General features: G+C 31.1%; 4 protein-coding genes across 7 annotated transcripts in view; 3 read left to right on the top strand and 1 right to left on the bottom strand.

Moving 5' to 3' along the window:
- The window catches only part of LOC119680282 (serine/threonine-protein kinase N), a 463,907-nt gene that overhangs the window by 166,912 nt on the left and 273,121 nt on the right, over positions 1 to 23,874 (bottom strand). The window lies entirely within an intron of this gene.
- On the top strand, positions 14,641 to 16,431 carry LOC119681663 (putative uncharacterized protein DDB_G0271606). Its single transcript, XM_038094921.1, has 2 exons — positions 14,641 to 14,732; positions 15,200 to 16,431. Exons 1-2 carry the CDS (start codon positions 14,720 to 14,722, stop codon positions 16,324 to 16,326), a joined length of 1,140 nt encoding a protein of 379 aa, XP_037950849.1. The 5' UTR covers positions 14,641 to 14,719; the 3' UTR covers positions 16,327 to 16,431.
- On the top strand, positions 18,754 to 20,922 carry LOC119680289 (ribonucleoside-diphosphate reductase subunit M2-like). Its single transcript, XM_038093042.1, has 5 exons — positions 18,754 to 19,013; positions 19,111 to 19,338; positions 19,724 to 20,004; positions 20,060 to 20,507; positions 20,566 to 20,922. The coding sequence occupies exons 1-5, from the start codon at positions 18,957 to 18,959 to the stop codon at positions 20,716 to 20,718; spliced, it is 1,167 nt and encodes a 388-aa protein (XP_037948970.1). The 5' UTR covers positions 18,754 to 18,956; the 3' UTR covers positions 20,719 to 20,922.
- LOC119680286 (locomotion-related protein Hikaru genki) overlaps positions 22,623 to 23,874 on the top strand; it is a 45,922-nt gene continuing 44,670 nt past the window's right edge. For 2 of the 3 annotated variants that reach the window (XM_038093035.1, XM_038093032.1), the window contains exons 1-2: positions 22,623 to 22,858; positions 23,372 to 23,655. In XM_038093035.1, the coding sequence (XP_037948963.1) occupies positions 23,511 to 23,655 (145 nt within the window). In that variant the 5' untranslated portion in view covers positions 22,623 to 22,858; positions 23,372 to 23,510. Of the gene's footprint in view, positions 22,863 to 23,371; positions 23,656 to 23,874 lie in introns of all 3 variants that reach the window. The other variant, XM_038093034.1, reaches the window with a different exon arrangement.

The raw sequence follows: 23,874 nt of genomic DNA, 5'->3' as shown, positions 1-23,874 counted from the left end.
TCCATCAAAAATTCAAATTTGGTTGAAAACATAAACAAATAAAAAGATTTTCATATAACAAGATAAATATAAAGTATCAGTTGTAGAAAATCCTACATATATACAAGTCTGAATCAATCGATATATTTTTTACGAAGAAAATTCTCTTCTATAGCTGTTAATTAAATTCTAAATTAGAAGTAAATACATTCAAAAATAAAAAAGTCTCTCTAAAAAAACGTGTTCCTAAATTGTTGGTTATAACACGAACATATCTAATCAGCACTATTTCATACATTTAACATTTAATAAAAAATATGGCTGAGTTCCAAAATTAATTCCAAATTTAATCCACAATATCAATCGGCTTTTAGTGACGAAACCGACTAGCGATGCCCAATTTTGACATCGAAGTTTCCTAACGGCGAGTATATTAACAGTAGCGTTGCTCACGCGAAAACACACATAATTCAATATGATTAAAATTCACCCAATATAAGTATACGAGTATTCTGACGCAAATTTCTTTCAATATTCTTTATTAAAAATGGAAAAAAGTCATAGCCGAATGTTTAATTTATATAGCAATTATAGTATATAGTGGTCCAATTTCAACTAATCCGATAAATGTTCAAGATCCACTACCGAAAAGTATGTGTTTCGAATAACAAAAAACTTACGGGATACTGAAACAGACAGACGGATAGTGCTAAATGTACTTTACTCGTTGAGCTGATCAAGCATGTTAATACTTTATGGGATCTACGACACTTTCTTTGATGTGTTACAAAAATTTCCAAGCCTTATATACCCTTTCAGCATTTTTTTGTATAAAGGGTATGAGTAATATGCAATTGAAGAAAATATCATTACTTTTCACTAGTACAAACCTTATTTTATCAGTTTCATTTTTGAAGTACACTGTGATAGAGAAATATTTTTAATATAGATATAACTAAAATAGCTGTTTACCCTCTCATTACTCAGTTAAAATAGGGAATGATACAAACTTATTTCAAGAATAGGTATGTATATCTAATAGAAACTAATAGAATATCTAATAGAAACTAATAGAAAATCTAAACTAAAGCAATTTAAAAAACTTTGGAGAATTCAAGACAAAATACAATTAATAATAATAATATTGATTACTCCGCGAAATATCCTATAATCGGTTGTAGAATTCGATCTCCCATTTTCGTATTTACTCTTTTGTTATTGAATTGATTGTTATAGTTCCCATAATATAATTTTCCGCCAGTTCCTATTTCTATTTCGTTTCCAGTTATGTTAGGATGTTCTGGAATCCAGAAGAGGCCCGTTATGTCTTTCACTTAAGGCGGCTAGGCTACCTTGACTTTGTTTCATTACGTTGGATATTGTAGTGACTGAATTAAAGGTCTGTGTTGCTATCCGGTATGAAATTATTGTTTTTGAATGTTTCGTCTGATTACAATTAGATCAAAAAAACTGATATGTGTCATATATGATATGGCAATATGCGACATATGATATCAAATAACACTTTTTTGTTAGTTAGTCGAAACATACAAAAGCAACATTTTCATATTATCGAGAAATACATAAAAATATTCAGTCGGAACTGTTCCTACAAAAATCAGATCTTATTTTGCAAAGCAAAGATTGGTACCGAAGTGATACATTTCTTTTTAATCCGAATGAAACAAATCCGGTTTGCAATCCTCAAGGAGTTCTCCTATTTGACTTTTGTTTGGAAATAAAAATGCGGAATGAAATAAGTAATAGTAAAGTGCATAACAAACATGATATTAAAAAGGAGAAAAGTTTCTTTAGAGAACCTCTCTCTACAGAACATATATAAATATTTTCAATGTTTAAAGTTGGAAAAGTTTTAAAATTTTTTTTTTTCGATTAATTCCTACAAATCCAATAATTTAATTCTCTTCATTAGTTTCACTTCAGATATTTTAGTGATTCTAAGGATAAACATATATATTTCCAATTTAGCGTGTATGGCATTTCTTTCCCAGTATTTTTCTGTCTGGTACAAGATTACATTTGCGTTTCGTTCGTATCCAGAATCCATTCACTGCATAGGAAACAAAATAAGACGTCCTGAATAAAATCTTAATAATTGTAGAAACCACAACACTGCAACATTCAAGAACCAAAAGTAAGCATGCAGTTGTTTACCTTTTGCCTTATGTTCACCACCATCACTCAACAAGGATAACTCAGACTTGATGGAAAGTGGGCAGAGAAGGATGATATTCGTGAGAAAACGCACAAGTAGCGTCTTGCGGGAATTGATTCTGTTTGTTGAAATGTATACAAATAAGATACGAATAGCAAAAATGAATAAAAATGGCGGAAACAAAGAAAACAAAATTAAATACAATTCTACTATGGCGTATCTAATATGTGGGCTTTGATGTGATGTGACACAGTGTAAAGCACAATTTCCGCTTTGATCACTAAAGCAATGTCAGCCAACATCTTGCAAGACTAGAGCAAGGAAAATGGAGAAATATAATAATTAAATGCGCCTCAGTATTAATCCTCAGTACGTATTGTACTAACCAGCGAAACTCACGTATGTTATGTTAAGATGTGTGCATGTCTGTTTATTTGCAAATTTATTGAAAATGAAATTTCCAACCAACGTGTTAAAGTTAAATACTTATGAATGTTAGTTCAATGATGGGATTATAGTGTGCATGGCAGATTGTTGAAGGGTACATGTTACCAAGTCTGGTTAAAAGGAATTGCGGCTATGGCTTATGGCTTATAATACGATAAATGTATTTATTTTCTTTGCTACTTATAACATTTTTTCATTTTTTCATCCAGCTTTTTTCATCTTTTTTTCTGTTATTATTTAACTATTCACTAGCTTTTGTAAGCTGCCATAGATTTACGTATGCATGGGAGGTGCAACAAAGCAGATACGATTTGCACATTCACTACCAAATCCTTGCCAACAGTAATGCTACAGTGGCTGCTGTTAGTGTATTATACATATATATTAGTTTAATATAAATATATATAAAATATATTGTATGTGAAAGAGTGCAGAAAGGTGGTTGTATATTTTATTATTTGTACCAAGCGGAAACGGAAGCAGACATGCAGACTGCCACACACGACTGCTGTGCTTACCAACAAGTTGAGTGTAAATTTATTATCAGCGATAGTGAAAGTTATAGTTAAGTATAGACAAAGATAAAAAACTACAATTCATATGAATGGAAATTAAATTAAATTTGTTGTTTCAAAACGTATTACAAAAAAAAACAAAAAAAAAAATGCGGAAAATAGATTTATTAAATTATAGATAGCACTCTTGCAAAGTGAGATAAAATAGAAAAATATACTTTAAAATTATGGATATATAGTAACACAAAGCAAGAATTTTTTTTAACTAAATAGTTTTTAACAAAAAATGTTAATATCTATATATAATAACTATAACTATAATATATAGTGTTCTAACTTACTGTTGTCTTCTTCTCCTCGTGGAGCATAGGACACCTCTGCCATAGATCTAAATCTAACTCTATTAAGTGCTTCGCGGCATATATTATTCCAGTTATAATTCACATTATTGAGTTCTCTGTCCTGTGTTCTGCGCCATGTTTGTGCTGGTGCAACAGGCCTTGGGGGTTCTATCTGAGTGCTATTCTTGCAATATGGTTTGCAGATCTTTGAAGTGTGTCGCCAATTCATCGCCATTTGCGTCAGATTAGAGAAATAGGTCAGATTAAAAAAACATGTTACTCCCTCAACTTGATGCTTTTATCTACCTTGCAAATGTCGTGAAAAGATAACAATATGTGAAGCATACTATATTCTATAGCGTAGATCTTATCCTTAAAAGATGAAGCAAAGCAAGAAGTGTATGAGAGACAACTGAAGGAGGCGCACACAAAGCAGAGACGTCTAGAAAGAGAGTTTACTTTGAGTTGAAATCCAAAAACAGGGTGAACTAAGTAAGTAGGTTAAAAGTAAAAACGGTAGCTATTATAAACTAAAATCATAACAAATCATAGCTAGTAAGTTTTTATTTCAATAATGTGAGTGAGTATGATTTTTAATAAATAATATACAGTGAAGAGTTTTCCAAAAGTAATGAATTACAACAACAAAAATTCTTTTTATATTATTTTAATTAATTGAAGTTTTTGCTAACCATAAAGCTGCTTTTTGTGTATTGTCAAATGGCCATCATCAGTGTCTTGGAAATATTTCTTATATTTAATTATTCATAAATAATTTTTTTTGATACTGCAAATACTAGGGATTGAACTCGTGTCCTGTCAAATTTGAAGCTCAGAGTCAGCGCCAACTGACACAAAGCCGTACTTGACTTTTATGTTCGCACATTTTACTGGTGGTTTGTTAATTTGTTGTGAAAGTTTATTAACAAATTTACTTGCTGTTATAATTATAAACAATATATAAAACATATTTTGTATTTAACGATTGCCTCTTAACAGAAATTGCTTACTTGAATAGACAAATTGTCCTGCTGTGTGGGGTACTCCTCACGTGTGGAAACCCTGGTTTAATAATTATAAGTTACCAAACTAAGTACTAAAACTGATTTATATAAACATTTGTATATGTTGTCGTAATATATTGAATTTATTTCTATAAACTAATTATTTATGAATAAAACTATTTTAGATTTAATTCTTTAAAGGCACATAATATGTTTCGTTTTAAGTTTAAGTCTTCTCTAATGAATTTATTCTCGACAAATGACAAATAAAATTATTTCTTTTACTGTATCATAAAATCTAAGCAAATTCTATTACAAGTTCTTATGGGACCACAACTTGTATAGCTAAATAAGTTTAAAAAAATTATTCCATTTATGATTTGAACTCTTCTAGTTTTTGTTTAACTGTGTAACCCAGTCATAAAAGTTTATATCAACTTCTACAATTAACACAATAAAAATGAATTGCATAGCTTAATTAAAACATGACAAACTTATTTTTACTACACTTCCCCGCGACTGTCGAGTGAGGGTTCCATTATAAAATTGTCAAGTGTACCCCTACGATTTGCCTCAAATGTGCAGACAATAACTTTAAAATTTCTGAAACATTGACGTGGCACACAGGAAAATAAGGAAGCACATCGCCTTGACTTTACATTGAATTCATCTGAGTTGAGTTCTCATATCCTTCCGCTGTGCCACACTTTACAACACCATAAAATTGTCTAAGTAGGAGTTAATTAGAAACAGTGTAATTAAATAGCACAAAAAGATGTTGTAATGAAGGGGGATGTTGCCGGTGAAGGGGGATCAAGTGAAACAGTGAATAGAAAGTATTTCAAAATACAATATTTGCCTTTATAAATTGTGTACTCGTACAATTTATGTAAATTAAGTAATTCTCTTGTGCATGAAATGTTAGCTGAAGTTTGAGGGGAATGAAAGTACACACGATATGGCATAAATCTTTTAAAAGTTATGATTATTGGTTCCTGTACTCTATATAGATATGCGCATTGTCTGCTCTACTCAATACAAGGTGGGATTTCACCGTGCTCCCATAGAGTGCTTCAATTGGTATTTGTGTGAGTTTCACGTTCCGACTTGTTTGTTGCAAGGAAAATAATTTTTTATTAAGTTCTGTAGGCGTTGTAATAAAATATTTACTCCTACTTTTGTTCCTTTCATTGTTACTGTTTGTTGCTATTATTAACGTTGCTACATGTTTTACATTTTGCTTAATATTTCGATTAACTTTTGGCTTTAGGTGCCAAATTTTATTACCCAACACTGGCAGGCACCACGCTGCGTATAAGCAACGCACATTACATTATTTTAGTCATAAATTTTAATTTTTATAATTTACACTGTAACCAATTTTGTTCCCCAACATTAACATTAATATTTTGTATGAATATAAGTATCATTTTGTATTGCTTCATATTCGTTTTGTTGAGATGAATTAATTTTTTTAATTATTTAATATTGTACTCGTTTTAATTAGTTATCCACTTAAATAGAAAAAAATAAAGAGTACTTCTAAAAATAAATAAATAAAATAATAATCTTTACTAGTAAATTAATTTAACAAAGATAATTTAGACATGGCTTATTGATTCTATAACATGTCTCAGATCTAATATGAGAATCTATACTATTTATCTACTATTAATACAAAAAAAAATTACATTCCATATTAGTTACTAAGATGATCTTTAATACACATTTATATATAACTCTTTGCTCAATTTACTACTGCTCAAGTCTTGGAGTATTTAAAGTGATTTTTAATCTTTAATAAAGCCTTAAATACACAATGAGAGACCTAATGTTAGTTAGTTTTAATCTTGGAGTTCTTAAAGTCATTTCGTATTTTCAATGAAACCCAAGCTTCGTGTTAGTTACGTATACGACATAATTAAAATAGACTTTATACCAGTTTATTGCATAAGCATTGATTTTCTAGAAGTTTTCTGTGATAAATGTATTATCGATTCAGAATCTTTCTACATAATTTCATCCAATTTCTTATCTTTAAGAACTTTGTAACTTTTGATATTAGTATCTGATATCGAGGTATTCGAGAAATGATTTTGCGTGAATTGTATTTCCACACCTTTCGATTAATTTTTCTTTTAAAGGAAAGTTCTATTTTGGGTATAAAATGGATAGTAACATCGACGAATATAGTCTATATATAGGTAAAATTCTAATTTGTTTAATATATGTTGCATACACAATGGAAAAACAGATGTGAAGTACTTTCTCACAGATAAAAAGAGTGAAGACTGATTGAGTATTCAATCTTATTTTTTTATTTAAGTAATAGGCTATTGAAGCACCCCGACCTAAAAGATCTATTGTGCGCCTAAAGGCCCAACTATGACAATTTTAGATTATTTATAAATGTAATTGCTGTGGGCTTAATTTTACCTATTTGACTTGGGACTAATATCCCACTTCCAAGGTAATGGAGTCTACGTCTTGCAACCGCTGTACAGTTGCATAGAATATGTTCTGATGTTTCCTTCTCCTCATGACAGAGTCGACAGGAATCACTTTCTACCACACCTATAATCTTCATGTGGTAATTAAGTCTACAGTGTCCTGTAAAAAGTTCAGTGTAGATTTTAATATCGCTTCAATCTTAAGTATAGTTACTTAACAACTGGAGTATATTTTTCATCTGGATACTTAGTCAAAAGGGGGGTGAAATTATTAAAAGAACAGAGTGTTTAATGTTTTAGGTATTCCCTTTAAAACCTTAGAATAATTTTGAGGAGTATATAGTACAACTTAGTCAAAAGGGACATGCAGTTATTAAAAGAACAGAGCGTTTAATGTTTCAGGTATTCCCTTTAAAACCTTAGAAGCATTTTGAGGAGTATACATATAGTACAAATCTTCTAATCTTGTTTCATGAATACGAGAAAAACAAATTTATTAACAGCTACAAAGTTTAAAAAAGATAACGACACGGAAAAATACTAATCATGCTAAGATGAAAACTTTACTAAAGTATGGATAAACTCAAATACCGTCTTAAACAAACTAGATTCCTTTAAACAGTTGATGCTTCCTGTAGACTCAAACAATAGCAGTTTACGAATAGCAATCCAGGTCGATGTTCGAGATCATGTTAGAGAATATATAAACTTAACAATGAGTGTAAATAAGGTAAGAATTCATAAGATTTCATTCAGTCGAGGGTCATTATTAAAGATATTATTTACACCAAATAAAAATCTATTTTCATGAGTACATAATCTGATTATTCTGGTTTTAGGCACATCAATTAAATGCAACAACTATCTTTCTTGCAATTCCATTCTACTCGACATAAGCGAGTTTAATCTTCTTGGAGGCTGTAAGCAATTCTTGACGTTCTTGATGTCTATAATTCTATAAATAAGAGTGTAAAATTTTTTATATTCTTTTAAATGAAATATTTAAATTTTTAGCTTAAATGAAATAAATCCTTTGTACGTTTTTGATTTCATAAAGTTTTATTTTATAAAGTATTTGCCAACAGATTGTTGAACAATTCTAAAAAATGTCAATATTTGAAGGCAAAAGGAAAAAAAAAAATAATTATTAAAATCGAAATTTTAGTTATCGTTTAGGCTTTGAGCACAAATGTCCGAAATCGTCCTTTTGCTGGATGTGCTTTGTGGATGTTGCTTTAAATTGGAAATTATTTGGAAATTGTTTCAAATACTCAATAAAATAAAATGAAGCCGCCGCCGCCTTCACTGGCATTTTGGCTGCGAATGTAATTGAATAGCTTCGAATTAAATTGCTCCGCCCGATGTTGTTAGAAGTTTTAAATGTTCGCCTCAGTGAATGAAAATTTTATTAAAATATTTTCATTTTTGTATTTTTTTATTTTTTTGAATTTTCTGGATTTTTCCCTGCCTCTGACTCTGTTTTCTGTTTTTGCAATTTCAGCTGCAATGCCTGCATGCATGCAACTATTTTAGTGGAACTTTGTTTGAGAGTGTCAGAGTTTCTGTTGGCTAAAGCGACCAAAGGACAAAGACCAAGTGGATGCGGATTCAAAATATATAAAAAGGAAATCAACGGTTAGAACATATATTATACACTGCGCTTGAGCTTGTCAAAAGAATCAAACTGTGGTGTTATGGGAAGCCACATATTGCGGCTGTTACTTTGTCGTTGCACATCCTGTCGCAGATCGACCATTTAAGTTAATATCAAATGTGTACTTTGAAGTTCTATTAGGTCCCATGCAAATAGGTGGATGCATATTTGTATGTGTGTAGTGCTAATTGGTTGCATTAAAATGTTTTTAAGTGACTATTTTTGAGTGCTACAATTTTAGTTGAAACCAAATTTTGACAAAAATTTGTCAAAAGCATTTTTTGACAATGGCAAACAAATGGTGTCGCCAAATGCTATAGCAGCGTACACTTTTACCATACCGTGTATTAGTATTTGAACTAAAAAATTTAAATTGTTCAAAAGTTATTTGTGTTCTTTTTTGGGTTAGTAAATAATATCCACCAATTTTTCCCTCTTTTTAGTTCATGAAAATTGAAACTTTATTAGCTAAAAGATTATTAGTTTAAACCTTATAGTTATTTCCGAAAAAAGGTATTGAAATTTCTGACAGAGCTGAAAAGTTATTATACATGCATTGTCAAGATAAAAGAGAATATAGAAAATAGGCTTCAGCAAATGGAAAATGATATATGTTCACCTATTAGCAGCCAATCACCACTCATGCGACTAATTTATATTGTATACTACAGCATTAGCAACACTTAATCTGTATCCACAAACTAACTTAGTAACTTAGTTACCAATATTTTAGACCCTGACACCACTTTATTATTGCATTTATTTTCTATATCAGCGGTATCGGTTAAACATTTGGAGAAGAGGGACCCTAAGATGCTCGATTTCTTAGAGACAACTGCAGGGTAGTGGTAGAGTAGTTGAGTGACACTTTTTTCTTCCTCCTTTGAGCCCCAGACAGTAGTCATTGAAAAGATATCCTACCGGAGATATGAATCTATAACCAAGCAGATGAGACCATGCAACTTCGATTGTCTATATTCATTTTGCATTTACTCGGTGCTGTGACCCAAAAAAGAGCAGAAGTGTTAGATGAGCCACGACCACCACCAAAGAGGAAAGTATATCATATTGTTACAGTTTCAATTAATAACGGTTGCATTTCTTGAAAATACAATAAGGCACTTATAATAAGGTACCTTGTTCATGCGGGAATAATGGTTGACGATGCTCCAACAAAAAAGGTTTGTAAAACGACAGTTTCAGCAAGTAGACGTAGAGTTGTATCGTGTCTCCGGTGGAGTAATCAAGTTAAAGAAACTCCACCTAGCTTGATGTACGAGATTTGACAAAGTACGCACATAGCAGAGGCATATTCAGTGAGTGCCGTAGTGAGTGCCGATAACGGGTTGTTATAATCAATTAAGTGAGTAAAATGCATCATATTACGTGAAGGCTATTGGAGGAGCCTTCAGAAGAAGAAGGAAGGAGCATTGTTTTGGTATATAGGTGGGAGTGGGTTAATTGACATCACGATGCTATGTAAAGAACTTTGGAGATCTTCGGGAATATCTTTTAAAAATATAGTCAATAGAATTATAATTAATAAGTAGGTAAGTAAAGTGCATCATATTATGTGGAAGCGAAAAAAGATAAGGAGTATTGTTTTGGTAAATAGAAGTGTAGATAGATTTAACTGTTTGGCATCAAGATGCCATACGCATAACTTTGGATCTTTACCGATATCTATTAGAGACATAGTTAAAATAATTGTAACTTTAATAGCACTACATGTCTACCTTACTTTGTTAGTGGTCAATAAAGTACCATTACCTCAATATTTTTAGTATGTTACGCAGAGAGGAAAATATGCTTAGTCCATAAAAAACTGTGTGTCATATGTATTCTCTATATGATAGAGAATCTATAATTTCTTCTTTTATTTATGTTTATTTAAATCCTTTTTCAAATGATTTATTTTTTAAAAAATTTCTCTTTTTATGTGCCAAAAGTTTTTAGTTAAAAAAAAAACAAACAGAAAACGCAAATTTTTTCCTTGCTGCTTTTTAAATAAAGTTTTATTTTAAAACTTAAGAACATCAAACAAATATGTTTATGAAAATTTTTTTTTCAGAAAAAGGATTACGATAAAAAAACTTAATAAAAACAGCTCATGAAATATAAATCTGTTTTCATATTGTGAGTACAATATTTTCTTCGGTTTATGTACATAAAAACATAAATGGAAGAAAAAGGAACGAAACAAGCAGATACTGAACAGATTTAAGCATTTGTTAAACATCAAACACATTCTAAGGATAGGAATAATAACAGCAACAAATTCTATATACTATAAACGAATAAAATTTTAGCTAAATAAATCAACAAATAAATAAAAATAAATCAAAAATAAATAATTTACAGCTGCAGATAAAAATGCATTCATTCACTGCATTTGTTGGCAAAACAGAAAAATGTGCAATAATTTATGTTGACAATTTGCTGCAACATTTCAAATTGTTTATTGCAACAACAATGACAACAACAAATCCAACAACTGCGGCCAACAACAGAACAAATGTTTACACATATTCATAAACGGAACGTTTCAAAACACAAATGTATCTAGCTAAGCAAGTGATGTCCTGACAAATGGCAATGTATTTGATTGTATAAAATAAATTTATATTTAATGGTTTGAATTTGTCACATAATTTTAGGCGGCTACTAAGGACTAAGGCAAAGCATCATTTTGGTTATGCTTATAGCTTAAATTTTTATGCTATAGAATGTAGTATATTCTATGGAATGTGTATTCGAAAATAAAGCGAGATAAGAAGAAGAAAGTTAAAAATGCATAAAGCATTGTCATTACTCGTTGTTGCACTTCCGTTTCCGATTAAGGACTTTACATTTATTACGACTATTATGGTGTCATAGCAGCTCTTATTAAATCTCTCTTGATACAATTGGTATTATAGTTTGTTACTTTAGCCATTCAACGGCCACTGCAGTACAACTGTCTGCAATTGCATGTTGTTCAAAATAGATTAACTTCCAACATTTTAGGAAATGAGTGCCCAACACAAACGTCAAAGTTCTGACTTCGTCCGCTCTAGAACCATATTTGGTGCGGTGTGCCTTCTGTCAAGATTAACGTGCAATAAATACTTGAAACTCATTTTACAAACTGCACTCCATACAGAGTAAAACATTTGAAGCAGAAATTAAATGCATTCACATCTGCTGCTGCTTAACAGGATATGCTACAGCATTTCCGGTTACATTCCAATTTTGTGAAATCTATTGAAATTGTTTTAACGAAAATGGTACTAGCAACTACAGATTGTTGTTTATGTTATCATCATTATTGCAGTTTGTTGTTGTTTACAGTTATTGTTTTTGTTGTTCTTGTTGTTGTTGCTATTTATGCCAATTAATGCTGCGTATGTGGTTAATGTTGTTGAAAATTATTTGTTACAGTTTGCATTTAGCAAGAAACTAAATTCTATTAAGCTAGTGTTTCAACATTCCGTTGCCCATTCATATACATTCATATACATAAATATTAGCTTCAGTTCGAGTTTGAGTTCAGTTTTATCTATCGTAACGCTGGTTAACAATCGTTGGCAATCGTTATCGGTATAATCCTGTGTATCTATATTCGCATTCGCACACAATCACTTAGTTGTTTATGCATTTGTATACATTTACATGTTTCAATTTCCTGCAAACCAATCAAGCGTTAATGTGTTTGTGGTATTTCCATTTTGTTTGCTTCGACTCTGTCCATATACTCGTATCCAGCTGCATCCAACTGCATCCAGTTCAATCCTGTTGTGTTCTAAAATTTTGCATTTAATTCATTTCGAGTGGCTTTCACAAATCAACGCAAATAAAATCAATTTATTTGCAGTTAACCTCAATTGGGATTATTTCATAGTTGAGTGATTTGGTTCACTACTAAAAATTGTGGTTTTGAGCAAAATTCTCGAAACAAAACTAGGTTGAGTACAACTGAAAAAATATTTATGATAAATTGTTAAAATTGATGATGGAATGGTGGAATGCAAATGTTTACCCAAATTCACATACTGTGTATATATATATACATATATAATGTCCGTATTTTATGGTTTTGATTTAACTTCATCCAAAAAAAAAGATAAACAACAAAAATACTTGAAATCCTTTACGATCATCGATTGAATTATTTCAAGCCTGAAATTTAACACAGCTGCGGTAATAAATGATTTAATTATTATTGGTAACGTGAAATAATGCATATTTTATGAACATAGATGAAAGCTCAAAGGATTACATTTTACAACTTCAATTACAACTTTCACCGATGTTATTTACAGCTAAGCCGCAGATTAAATATAATTTCTTTCATATTATATTTTTTGTGTAAAATGGAACAATAATAAATGAGCTTACGAATAGTAATATTTATATTATATTTTGAATATATTATATAAATTTAATATAATTAAAGAAATCACCATATTGATATTAAAGTGATATTACCAAGCACTTTTACTTAAATTTTTAGTGCTTCATATAGAATCCTTAGGGGTAATTAAGTTTCTTAAGGCCATTTCATACAGACGTTATAGTCATATAACGAACTCACTGTCTCGGCAATTTTCACTCTTTTTAATCATGACCAAAAAGGATGAAATATAGAGTGTCATAGTATTTTGTATTCTTACTTCTATTTTATAGGTTATCGTTGTACCTAAATCTAAAAGAATATATAGAGATGAACACTTACAATTTGCCATTTGAAATGAGCAATAGCATGCAACTCGTAATATTATTGTATCATTTTGTAATAATTGTCAACTTAATTATATTTTCTAAATTATACCCCTTTACTTAAAAATGGAAAGTATAAGAATTTGTTTATTTGCAGAATATAAACTTAGATCTATTGATTTTTTTCTCCAAAATATAATGAAATTGTTATTCCTAAAACACACACATTTTGACGTTTACGATTGAGCAACAATTTTTCGACCAACGTGACGAAGCACACAAAGCCTCATCATCGTGATCAAAATTGAACCGATAATTTTCTTTCTCTCCTTCATTCTTATTTTTATAATTCACTTAAAATTTAATTTACAAAAAATAAAAATTTTATATTTGACTTGATGAATACTTTTTGTATAATATTGTCGTTACCAATCAGTTAAGAATTACGTAAAAGATGAATTAGTTGTGCCGTAAGCAATAAACTGACTGTGTTGTTTGTGTTTTTATGTTATTTTGTTTTATGCACACTGTCAATATTAAGCCGTGTGCGAGTTCAAGTAAATTGAGGTAAAATAAATTAAAATTTCCTAGGGATTTTTTGTGCTGCAATTATGTAAATATTTATTTATTAATTTATTGCACTTATTTATTATTTTTGGTTAAAAGTTTCCAAATTTATTTATAAAACATCTTATAAAATTCACATAATAGTAATACCTAATTTACATTATTTTTATCTAATTTACCCTAAACGAAATTCTGGTAAATACCAACAGTCGCTGAAATACATAATTTACTATTTCACTCAATTAACCATCAATTTACTCGAACTCGCACACGGCCTTAATAAGTTTTTTACGTTCTGCCATTTACATTGTTTACGTTTGTTATATCTACGACAACAAAATAAGTCATTAGTTCAACTTTATGTGCTCAATATCGAATCTGTACGGGTTTTTCGGCATGGGGACTTTTGCCACCTAAGATTTCTACATTAGCTAAGTCTATGTCACCTAATTTAGCCTTAAGAATAAATATTTCAATTTTAAATTCATGGGTCATTTCACTGCAAATATAATCACTACAATTTTACTGCATCTATTATTTCCTAATGTTTATTTTAAACTTTTTATTATATATTACTTAAGAAAAATAAAAGTCTCTCATTACAATTTAACTGGTTTTTCTGCAAAATATTATATGAAACATCGTTTACCAATCAATACTAATATCATACATCATCTTTACTTTGTTAAACATTACTCTAGACACTCTTTAATAGAAATTCAAACTTGTTTTAAGCTTGTTTCTTCCGGTTTTGATTGAAACTGTATGTAATTACAGTTCTAACGTCAGTATTGCTCAGATCTCCGAGTTTAAATCAACAAAATTATTAGTACTAGCGCTGGAAAATTTCATTAAAATTTATTAAGTTTAAGAGTTTACACATAAAAGATGGGAATATTTCGTAAGTTCTATTCAAAAAGTGCAATTAATAGTTTAAGAGTTATATGTACAATATATATATATACATAAAATAGTTGTTGCGATAACACACACTTAATTGATATAATTATGTATATATATATATATATTTAAAATGAAATTACTAAAAAGTTTATAAAATCCAATGCATCCATGCAATCGAGATCGAGCATGAGTCACTTAAGTTTTTTTATGCAAATGTTTTATTGGAATTTTGAATTAAAAATCATTATTATTCTATTCAGTTTATTTAATAATTTTTGTAATTATTTATTAGGGCTACTAAAAATTCAATAAACTAAAAATTCAATGGATATTTCATTTAAGTAATGTATTTTCAAGAACTCTTTATTCCATTCAATCAAAAATTAAAAGATTTATACATATTTATACACATTCATACAAATTACTATTGTTTAATAATATATAGTATTATTAAACTAATTCTAGATCTAGCAATCATTGTGATTGCTGTTGTTATAACTTCAAATGCTCAACAGTTGCAAACACAACAACGGGATCAACAAACTATAATTTCATTGCAACAACAATTACGTGAGCAGCAACAATTGCGCGAAAAGCAACAACGCCAGCTGGAACTGCAGCGGCAACGAGAGCTGCGTCAAAAAGAACAACAACTGCGACAACAAGAACAGCAACAAAACAGACAACAACACCAAAAACAGCAACTGCGTAATCAACAAGATCTCCGAAAACAACAACAACAATTAGGTCAACAACGACAACAATTGCGTGGACAAATTCAAAAACAGCAAGTACAAGAACAGTTCCAGCTGCCGCTTACACCACAGCAGCAAAACCAACTGCGTGAACAGCAATTATTAGGACAACAACAACAGCGACAACAACAAGAGCAACAACAGCGGCAGCCACAAAAACAAGAACTACAACAGCGACAGCGACAACCACAAGAACAACAACAGCGACAACCACAAGAGCAACTACAGCGACAGCCTCAAAAACAAGAACTACAACAGCGACAGCGACAGCGACAACCACAAGAACAACAACAGCGACAACCACAAGAGCAACTACAGCGACAGCCACAAAAACAAGAACTACAACAGCGACAGCGACAACCACAAGGACAACAACAGCGTCAACCACAAGAGCAACTACAGCGACAGCCTCAAAAACAGCAACAACAGCCACAAAAACAACAAGAACAGAAACCATGGCAAGAATTGCTGCAAGAACAATTGCGACAACAACAAGAACAAGTACAAAAATTGCGCGAAAACCAACAAAAACTGCGACAACAACAACTGCTTGAACAATTTCAGAAACAACAAGAACAAGAACAGAAACAAAAACAACATCTGCGTGAACAACAACTACATGAACAACAATTGCGAGAACAACAAGAACAACAAGCCCAACAAGAACGACAACAACAACAACAAGAAAAGGTGATGCAACCACGAAAGATAGAAGACCTGCTTCAAGAACTATTTCGCGAAGAGCAACAAAAACAGCCGAGTAAGGAATCGCTTACACCACAGCAGCTACAACAACTGCAAGAATTTCAGCAACAACAGCTGCGTTTACAAGAATAACGACAAAGAGTAACACCATTGCAGCAGCAGTAATAGCTGCCTCGAAAACAACAACAACAACTGTGTAAATATCAACAATATCAGAGGCAGCAGAAGCAAAAACTACACTAACGGTAATCACAATAACAACAACTACTTGAACAATATTTACGTGAGTAGCAATTAATACCGACAACAAATGAAAGAGAAGCAACTATAATATTATAATTTTCTATATTACATTCTGGTTTTACCCAATAAATCTTAATAATAATAAGAGAATAATTCTACATAATTTATAGAGAACAATAAAGCGAAGCTTAACAATAAAGACATTTATTATTAATATATAAATATTAAATATTTTAATTTAAACAATATTAGTAACATTTAAATATACACATTTTTTTACTTGGCTTTAAGCATAATTATAAAAAGTAAAACAAAGTGTTGACAATTATAATACAATATTTAATTTTAAAGATTTTTCCAAATTTGATATAAGAGAGTTAATTAAAAGCTCTCTTAAATTCTCTTAAATTAAATTCTTATTTCACACTAAGTAAAAAACAGATAATACACAATTCGCACTATAAACTTAAAGTTTAATTCGTTGGCGTAGATGTAGCGAATGTCAAAAATATAAACGATAGAATGCAGAAAAACATTATAAATATTATAATAACACAAACAACACCAATTCAATCCAACCATTATGTTAAACACTTCGCACACAATACAATGCAATGCAATCGCTCCTAACTGATCGAACAGTGGATTGTAAATTATTAAAGATTTTATTTTGGTTTGTTTTACTTGATAAAATTTTGTGCGAAGGAACTGCGGACTCGAATGTATACGACTGGTTGCACTCCTGGATACTTTTCCAAAATTAAGAATTTCGTTTAAATTATTTGCGAGAATCGTTTTACCCACACGTAACGCTAAGATCTTATTTAATGCTGAGCGCATTCAGATTGGCTAGGAAGTATGTAAAGTTAGAGCATACCTACAACCAATTCGATGCTATAAATGCGTGGAATATGGGCACGTTTCAAAATAGTGCAAAAATGATATCAACCGAGCAGGAGCGTCTTTAGGTGCGGTATCACAGGTCATAAAATCAAATCTTGCGGCAACACACCCAGGTGTCTTCTATACCCTGCCGAAAACAACAATTATGACATATTAAATAAAATCTGTTTAGTTTACCAAGCCGCTTATAGAAAACTACATATTCATGGTTAAATGTCTTCAAATCAACTTAAACCACTGTGAAGTTACGCAATACCAATAGATAAACAAAATCTAGCAGCAGAAGTTCTTTTAATTTCAGAACTGTTTAACGTCCCGGACTGGGATGGTTGGAGCATCGAGCATAATGGCTCCGTATATGCAAAAATAGACGGCATACATTTTTACAGCTGTTATGCTTCACCTCACGACACCATGGAAGACTTCAATACAATGCTTGATAACTTTGTAGAGAATGCAAAACAGAAATCACCATTACTAATAACAGGGGACTTTAACGCATGATTCACTTCCTGTGGCAGCAGATGTACAAACAGAAGAGGTTTTGCACTCCTGGAGGCTTTTATTTCACTGTATATCTTTCTGCTTAATGATGGCATTAATCACACTTTTTATAATGGAAGTAGAAGTATTTGTAAAAACAGTCTATGGACAGTGGCAGATGTGTACGCAGCTAGTGATCATAAATTGATTATATCCGTATTCATACAGCACCGTATAAGTGGAAAACATGAATCCACAAGAAAAGTACAAGCAATTAAATGGAATCCTAGTAAATCCTAGTTAAATAGATGAACCTATGGTTGACCTTCTTGCTGATGAAATAAATATGCTGATGAAATGAAATAAAAATGCTTAATATTAGTTTTCGATAATGTTTGTCACTCATGTTTTATGATGGAAACGTAAAAATCTCAAATGCATTCACGTCCGACAATGTTAAACAAGGTAAGTAGTATTTTTGTGTAGTTGAGAGAAATAGCATTAGTTACAATACACAATTGTAAACTATAAGAAACTAAACCATACAATTGGTTGGAAAATTGTGATCATATGGTTTGAATGCCAATATTTCAAATAAGTTAAAATAAATTTGTTCTTCAAAGTTATATGCTGTTATATATAGTATATATTATATACTATGTAATAAGTTATGTAAAGTTGCAAGTGCAGTCATCTTTTTTTATGTCATACTGTAGCTGTTTCGCTGTAGTTTTAATAACATACATCGTGTGTAATTACACACATACAAAAATAAAGTTTTGCATATTAAGAATGGTTTGGAAAAGAATATTATTAATTCGTTAATATTCTCTTATATAGATTGATTTTTAAAATTTAAGTGGCGTAAATTATGAAAAAATCAATGTACATTAAAAAATTGTATAAGTGTTTGAAAAGCAACAAGTATGAAGTCATTGTGTAGTTACACAATATTTGTGTAATGCATGAAAACGTACACTGCAGGCTTTCATACAAGGCCAATCGCAGAAACCGGCATTGTTCTTCTGTTTCTAAACGTCGAGGTGTCAAGTCGTGCATTTGGTGTCCGCGAGTTAAGTTATTTTACATAATTGGATTTCGAGTTATCTGATTAGAGCAACAAACTAAACAAAATGGCTGGTGTTGGTAAAGAAAATATTGCTGAACAACTTGAGAAGGTTTCTCTTAAGGTATATACAATATATAATGTTTAAAGTGCATATGTGTGGAATAAAAATTATTTTACAAGTGCTTATTGGATTTTTTGTATTTTCTTTATATTTACAGAGTCCAAGCAAAATTTTGACGGAGAAGGTTAATGTTCGTGAAATGACGAAGGACGAAGAGCTGGTCGCTAAACCTGATTCTGCTGAGGCTTCCGATTCTGTCTATGCAGTAGCTAATAAGGCTCCGGTTCCATTCGATCCTTCTATTGAGCCTTTACTGCAAGAAAACCCTCGTCGCTTTGTTATGTTCCCAATAGAATATTACGACATTTGGGCCATGTACAAACAAGTAAGTTGTTGTGAAATAAAGAAATGCGGGGAAAAACCGTTGAAAAATTCGAAGGTCATGGCAAAAATTGTATGACTAATTTGCGCGGGAACATGTTTCAACATGTCTGCACGGCATTCACTTGAAATTGTTTTTGTAATTCTACTTTTTGTTTTTCGATTTGCGCGTTGGTGCGTTCAGTGAAAAAAATAGAGGCGCAAAATTTTTTGACGAGAGCTGTGCAATTATTTTTTAACTTTATTTTATTTTATATTCTCTAAAGTTTATGTTAATATTTTTAATACTAATATTTTTAAAATTTTAAATTGATTTTTACTAATAGAAAAGCTTGTGTTTTATTGGAGTTAATTCAGCTATTAAGCTATTGTTTCTTTTTTGTTGTTAGGCTGAGGCTTCTTTCTGGGTTGTGGAAGAGGTTGACCTTGCTAAGGATTTGGATGATTGGGAGAAATTGAAAGAAAACGAGCGTTTCTTTCTTAAGCATATCTTAGCTTTCTTTGCTGCTTCTGATGGTATTGTTAACGAGAATTTAGTGGAGCGCTTCAGCAAAGAAGTTCAAGTTGCTGAAGCTAGATGCTTCTACGGATTTCAAATTGCTATGGAGAACGTCCATTCCGAAATGTATAGCATCTTGATTGACACCTATATTAAGGATTATGACGAAAGGTATATTTATTTATGGCATATGTTGTATGTATTGTAAAATAAATATATTTTTTAGGGAGCGCTTGTTTAATGCTATTGAGACCATGCCAGCAGTAAAGCGTAAGGCTGAATGGGCACTAGCTTGGATTTCTTCTAAAAGTGCGAACTTTGGTGAACGTATCATTGCTTTTGCTGCGGTTGAAGGTATATTTTTCAGTGGAAGTTTTGCTGCTATTTTCTGGTTAAAGCAACGTGGCATCTTGCATGGTTTAACATTTTCTAATGAATTAATTTCTCGTGATGAGGGATTACATTGTGACTTTGCATGCCTTATGTTTCAACACTTGGTGCAACGGCCATCTAAGCAACGTATTATTGAAATTATAACAGATGCTGTTAAAATTGAAAAAGAGTTCCTAACTGTAGCTTTGTCTGTTAATCTCCTTGGTATGAATTGCAAACTTATGTCCCAATATATAGAATTTGTTGCCGATCGTTTGCTAGTTCAGCTCAACGTTGGCAAGGTTTGTATAATTCATTTTTTTACTTGCAAGCCGTAATATTTTATTCAAATTACTTTAGGTTTACAATAGTAAGAATCCATTTCCATTTATGGAGTTGATTTCCTTGGATGGAAAAACGAATTTCTTCGAAAGGCGTGTGGGAGAATACCGAAAAGCGGGTGTGTCCACTAAGCGTATGGAACGTGTTTTTACGCTGGACGCTGATTTTTAAAATGTTTAGCCTTTAAAGTCTGAGAACACTTTTTGACACACACTTAATATTGTAAATAACCACCTATTACTAAATTTAATCTCAGACTTTAAAAAATTCCTGCTATTTTGGCAGCGCTTGTATTTTAAAAAAATTTATATACAAATACATATAGTATTACCAAATTGACTTTGTTCTCATAAATAAATATTATAAAGCATTTATTAGAATGTTTCTTTCAGAAAAACTCATTAGGATTGTTTGTACAAATGTATATGCTTCTAGTGCTTACTAGAAGTGATATGATTTACGTGCTTAAAATATTTCTAGACATTTATAAACTTTGGTGTTATTATATATAAATTATTCGAGTTAGTGTCTTCTCTCAATCAGCCTGCACTCTATGTTATGGGTGCATCTTTCAGTGTTTCGTTGGGAATTTCAAATGTTTTGCTGTTTATGTGGATCGAGCGTCTATTTTTTTAGGTAGTTGAGTTATATGTGGGATCTGCCTCACTTTACTTTAATTGCTACGCATAGGTACGGATTTTTATATCAACGAAGTAAAATTAATCTGCGTTAATCACCATACCATTTACATCAAAAAACCTTTTAAGTATGGCTAGGTATCAATAAGGCGTCGATGATTTTCCTATAATATGCAATGGAGAAAAATGCATTTACTTTGTATCGTAGTGGCAGCGCACAGTGTGACAAAACAGGAATTAGCCAATCAAAATTCGATATATTTGGAACCAGTAGAGATATGGATATGAAACTTTTCTAAAATATAATTTTTGAGATGGTCTTTTTTTTAAATCTTTAAAAAAGCTTTAAAAAAATTAAAAATGATTATTTTTGAATAAAAAGTAAATTTTTGCGATGGTCCAATTTTTGCGAAATCGTAATTTCTCTAAAATTGCAGAAAACTGTAAATAACTTCAAAACTAATGGGTGAATCATAATAAATATATATAGTCTAATAGGAGTAAAAATTTTTTTTTAACGATAAACGATTTTATATGAAAATTTTGTATGGAGTGGGTGTGACAGTGAGCGGAATACCATAGAAAAGTTGGGACATATGTATTATAATGTAGGTTTTTTGGACACCAAAATTCTTTCTACCTATCATAGGTTTTGAGGTATCAAGGGACACCTCTAAATGCTCCATGTTTGTGCTAAAATTTGGAGGGGTTCCGGTAAGCCGATTGAGCTCAAATTAGACTTAATATAGAGACCATCTCAAGGAAAATTTCATATCAATATCTGTACTGGTTCCGAAAATATCGAATTTTACCGGCTAATTTTTGTTTTGTTACACTGTGCAGCGGCGGCACTAAACAACAACCGCATGTTTATTTGGAATCTTTTGTGAAGTGTAAGCTTCGCAAAGATACTCGTTGCTTGCGTGTCACATGAATAAAAGCAAAGAAATTTGATTGACCGAGTTATTATCTAAAACCCAAATTCCTATTTGTATATATATATAATTGCACTAATAAATAATATTAGTAAAATACAAAAAAAAATACTCCTATATCAAATTAAGCTCGTTAAATACGTGTGCTAAGCCAAATTTATGCAAACAATTACGCACGCGGACGTCAATCAAGACAGATCAAGACAGTGACATTTCACCTGAATCGAATGGTCCGACGACCGCAAAATGGTAACTTGTGGCGCGCGAATTGCCGCTACAATAATTCAAAACAAACATTTGCCGGCAAAATAAACCATCAAGGAGCGTAAAAGCTCCACACTTTCGTTCAGTGCACTGCGCATGTCCTGACGAAACAAAATGCAAATTGCACTTTTCCACCGAAACACAGGCAAAAAGGATATTGTGTAGTCAGAACTTTGCTTAGACGGCTATAAATACGGCTGCACTTAGCTTTCGATTTCAGTTCGTTTTTGAACGTCGTACTCGTCAGAACGGTGAAAATCGAGGATAGCTAGCGAGTAGTGTTTGATGAGTTTGAAAGATAAAATTTAAAGGACTTTGTCAGAATTCAAATAAAGACAACAAAAACAAAACAAAATAAAAGAAAAAAATGTAAATTACTTCATATGCCACCTGATGTGACACGATATGTGAAAATTCGAAATATTTACAAATGCGACTGACGGTTCTATGCTGTGCTTCACTCTTTTAGCTTGTGTATGTATGTATATATGTATGGATGGATGGATGGATGTATGTATGTATGTATGTTTGTCGATGCACGTGTGTGTAAATTAAACGAATGACATTTTCAGTTGGAAGCCATGCTTTCAAACAAATTTTTTGACATTTTTATATTTTTTATTTAAGAGATAAACGCTTAATGGTTTTAAATTATTTTTGCATTTGCTATATATTATCGCAATATTTTTCACTCAAATTTAGTTAAATAATTTTTTTTTTTTGTATTAAATAAACTTTAATTTCATTGCTTTCTTCTCTGAATTTAAATTGCATTTTACTTCCGGTTCCGTAAGGATTTGTTTATTTTTCCATCGATATTTGTTTATAAAATTTTTGATTTACTTAGAACGTTTCTGATTAAAATCCTTGTTTATATTTTGCATCCCTGAGAAGATTTATTTAGTAATAAAGTTGTTGGGTTTTTTTTTTTTTCTTTTTTTGAACTCTGCAAAATTTTTAAAATCAATATTTTTCAATATTTTAAAGTGAATAAAGTGCTCGAGTAAAATGTAAAAAATACGAAATGAAACTTAATTTATGTTTCATGGAATTGCGTGCACATTGAAAACAGTTTTAATCTTAAATGAGAATTTGACTTGTGAAAAAGCGTAAATATTTGAAGGAAATGTTTTTATTACAATTTCAACGGTTCTTGCAACGATTACGGCACAAGCCCATGTGGGCCTTGTTGCTTGTGATATCGTTTGTTGTGTTCCTGGATAAAACACACGCCAATGAAACCAATGAACTAACCACTACTCCAGAGCCGGGTAAGTTTAATTGAAATGCTTCCAATGAATAATTAATTATTTAATGGATTTTTAGTGATTGATATAATGAAGTGCGGAACATTTTGTATTTTAAGGCAATATTTATTGCTTTAAAAGAAAATTAATTAATATAAAAAACTTCTTACAGATTTACTACAAAATAATTAACTTCATTAATTTATAAATATTTTATTTGAACTTTATTGCTTTGATTGTTCT

Source organism: Teleopsis dalmanni, chromosome 2, assembly GCF_002237135.1.
Source record: "Teleopsis dalmanni isolate 2A chromosome 2, ASM223713v2, whole genome shotgun sequence".
NCBI classification, from domain to species: domain Eukaryota; kingdom Metazoa; phylum Arthropoda; class Insecta; order Diptera; family Diopsidae; genus Teleopsis; species Teleopsis dalmanni.
The sequence above is the reverse complement of the archived record's forward strand: the minus strand, read 5'-3'. Positions and strand labels throughout refer to the sequence as shown.

Bases quoted from the DNA above. Each gene is read 5' to 3' on its own strand.
- LOC119680289 (XM_038093042.1), top strand. From the start codon at position 18,957: ATGGCTGGTGTTGGTAAAGAAAATATTGCTGAACAACTTGAGAAGGTT. The intron at 19,014-19,110 runs GTATATACAATA...TTATATTTACAG, and splicing joins TTGAGAAGGTTTCTCTTAAG to AGTCCAAGCAAAATTTTGAC. The intron at 20,508-20,565 runs GTTTGTATAATT...AAATTACTTTAG, and splicing joins TTCAGCTCAACGTTGGCAAG to GTTTACAATAGTAAGAATCC.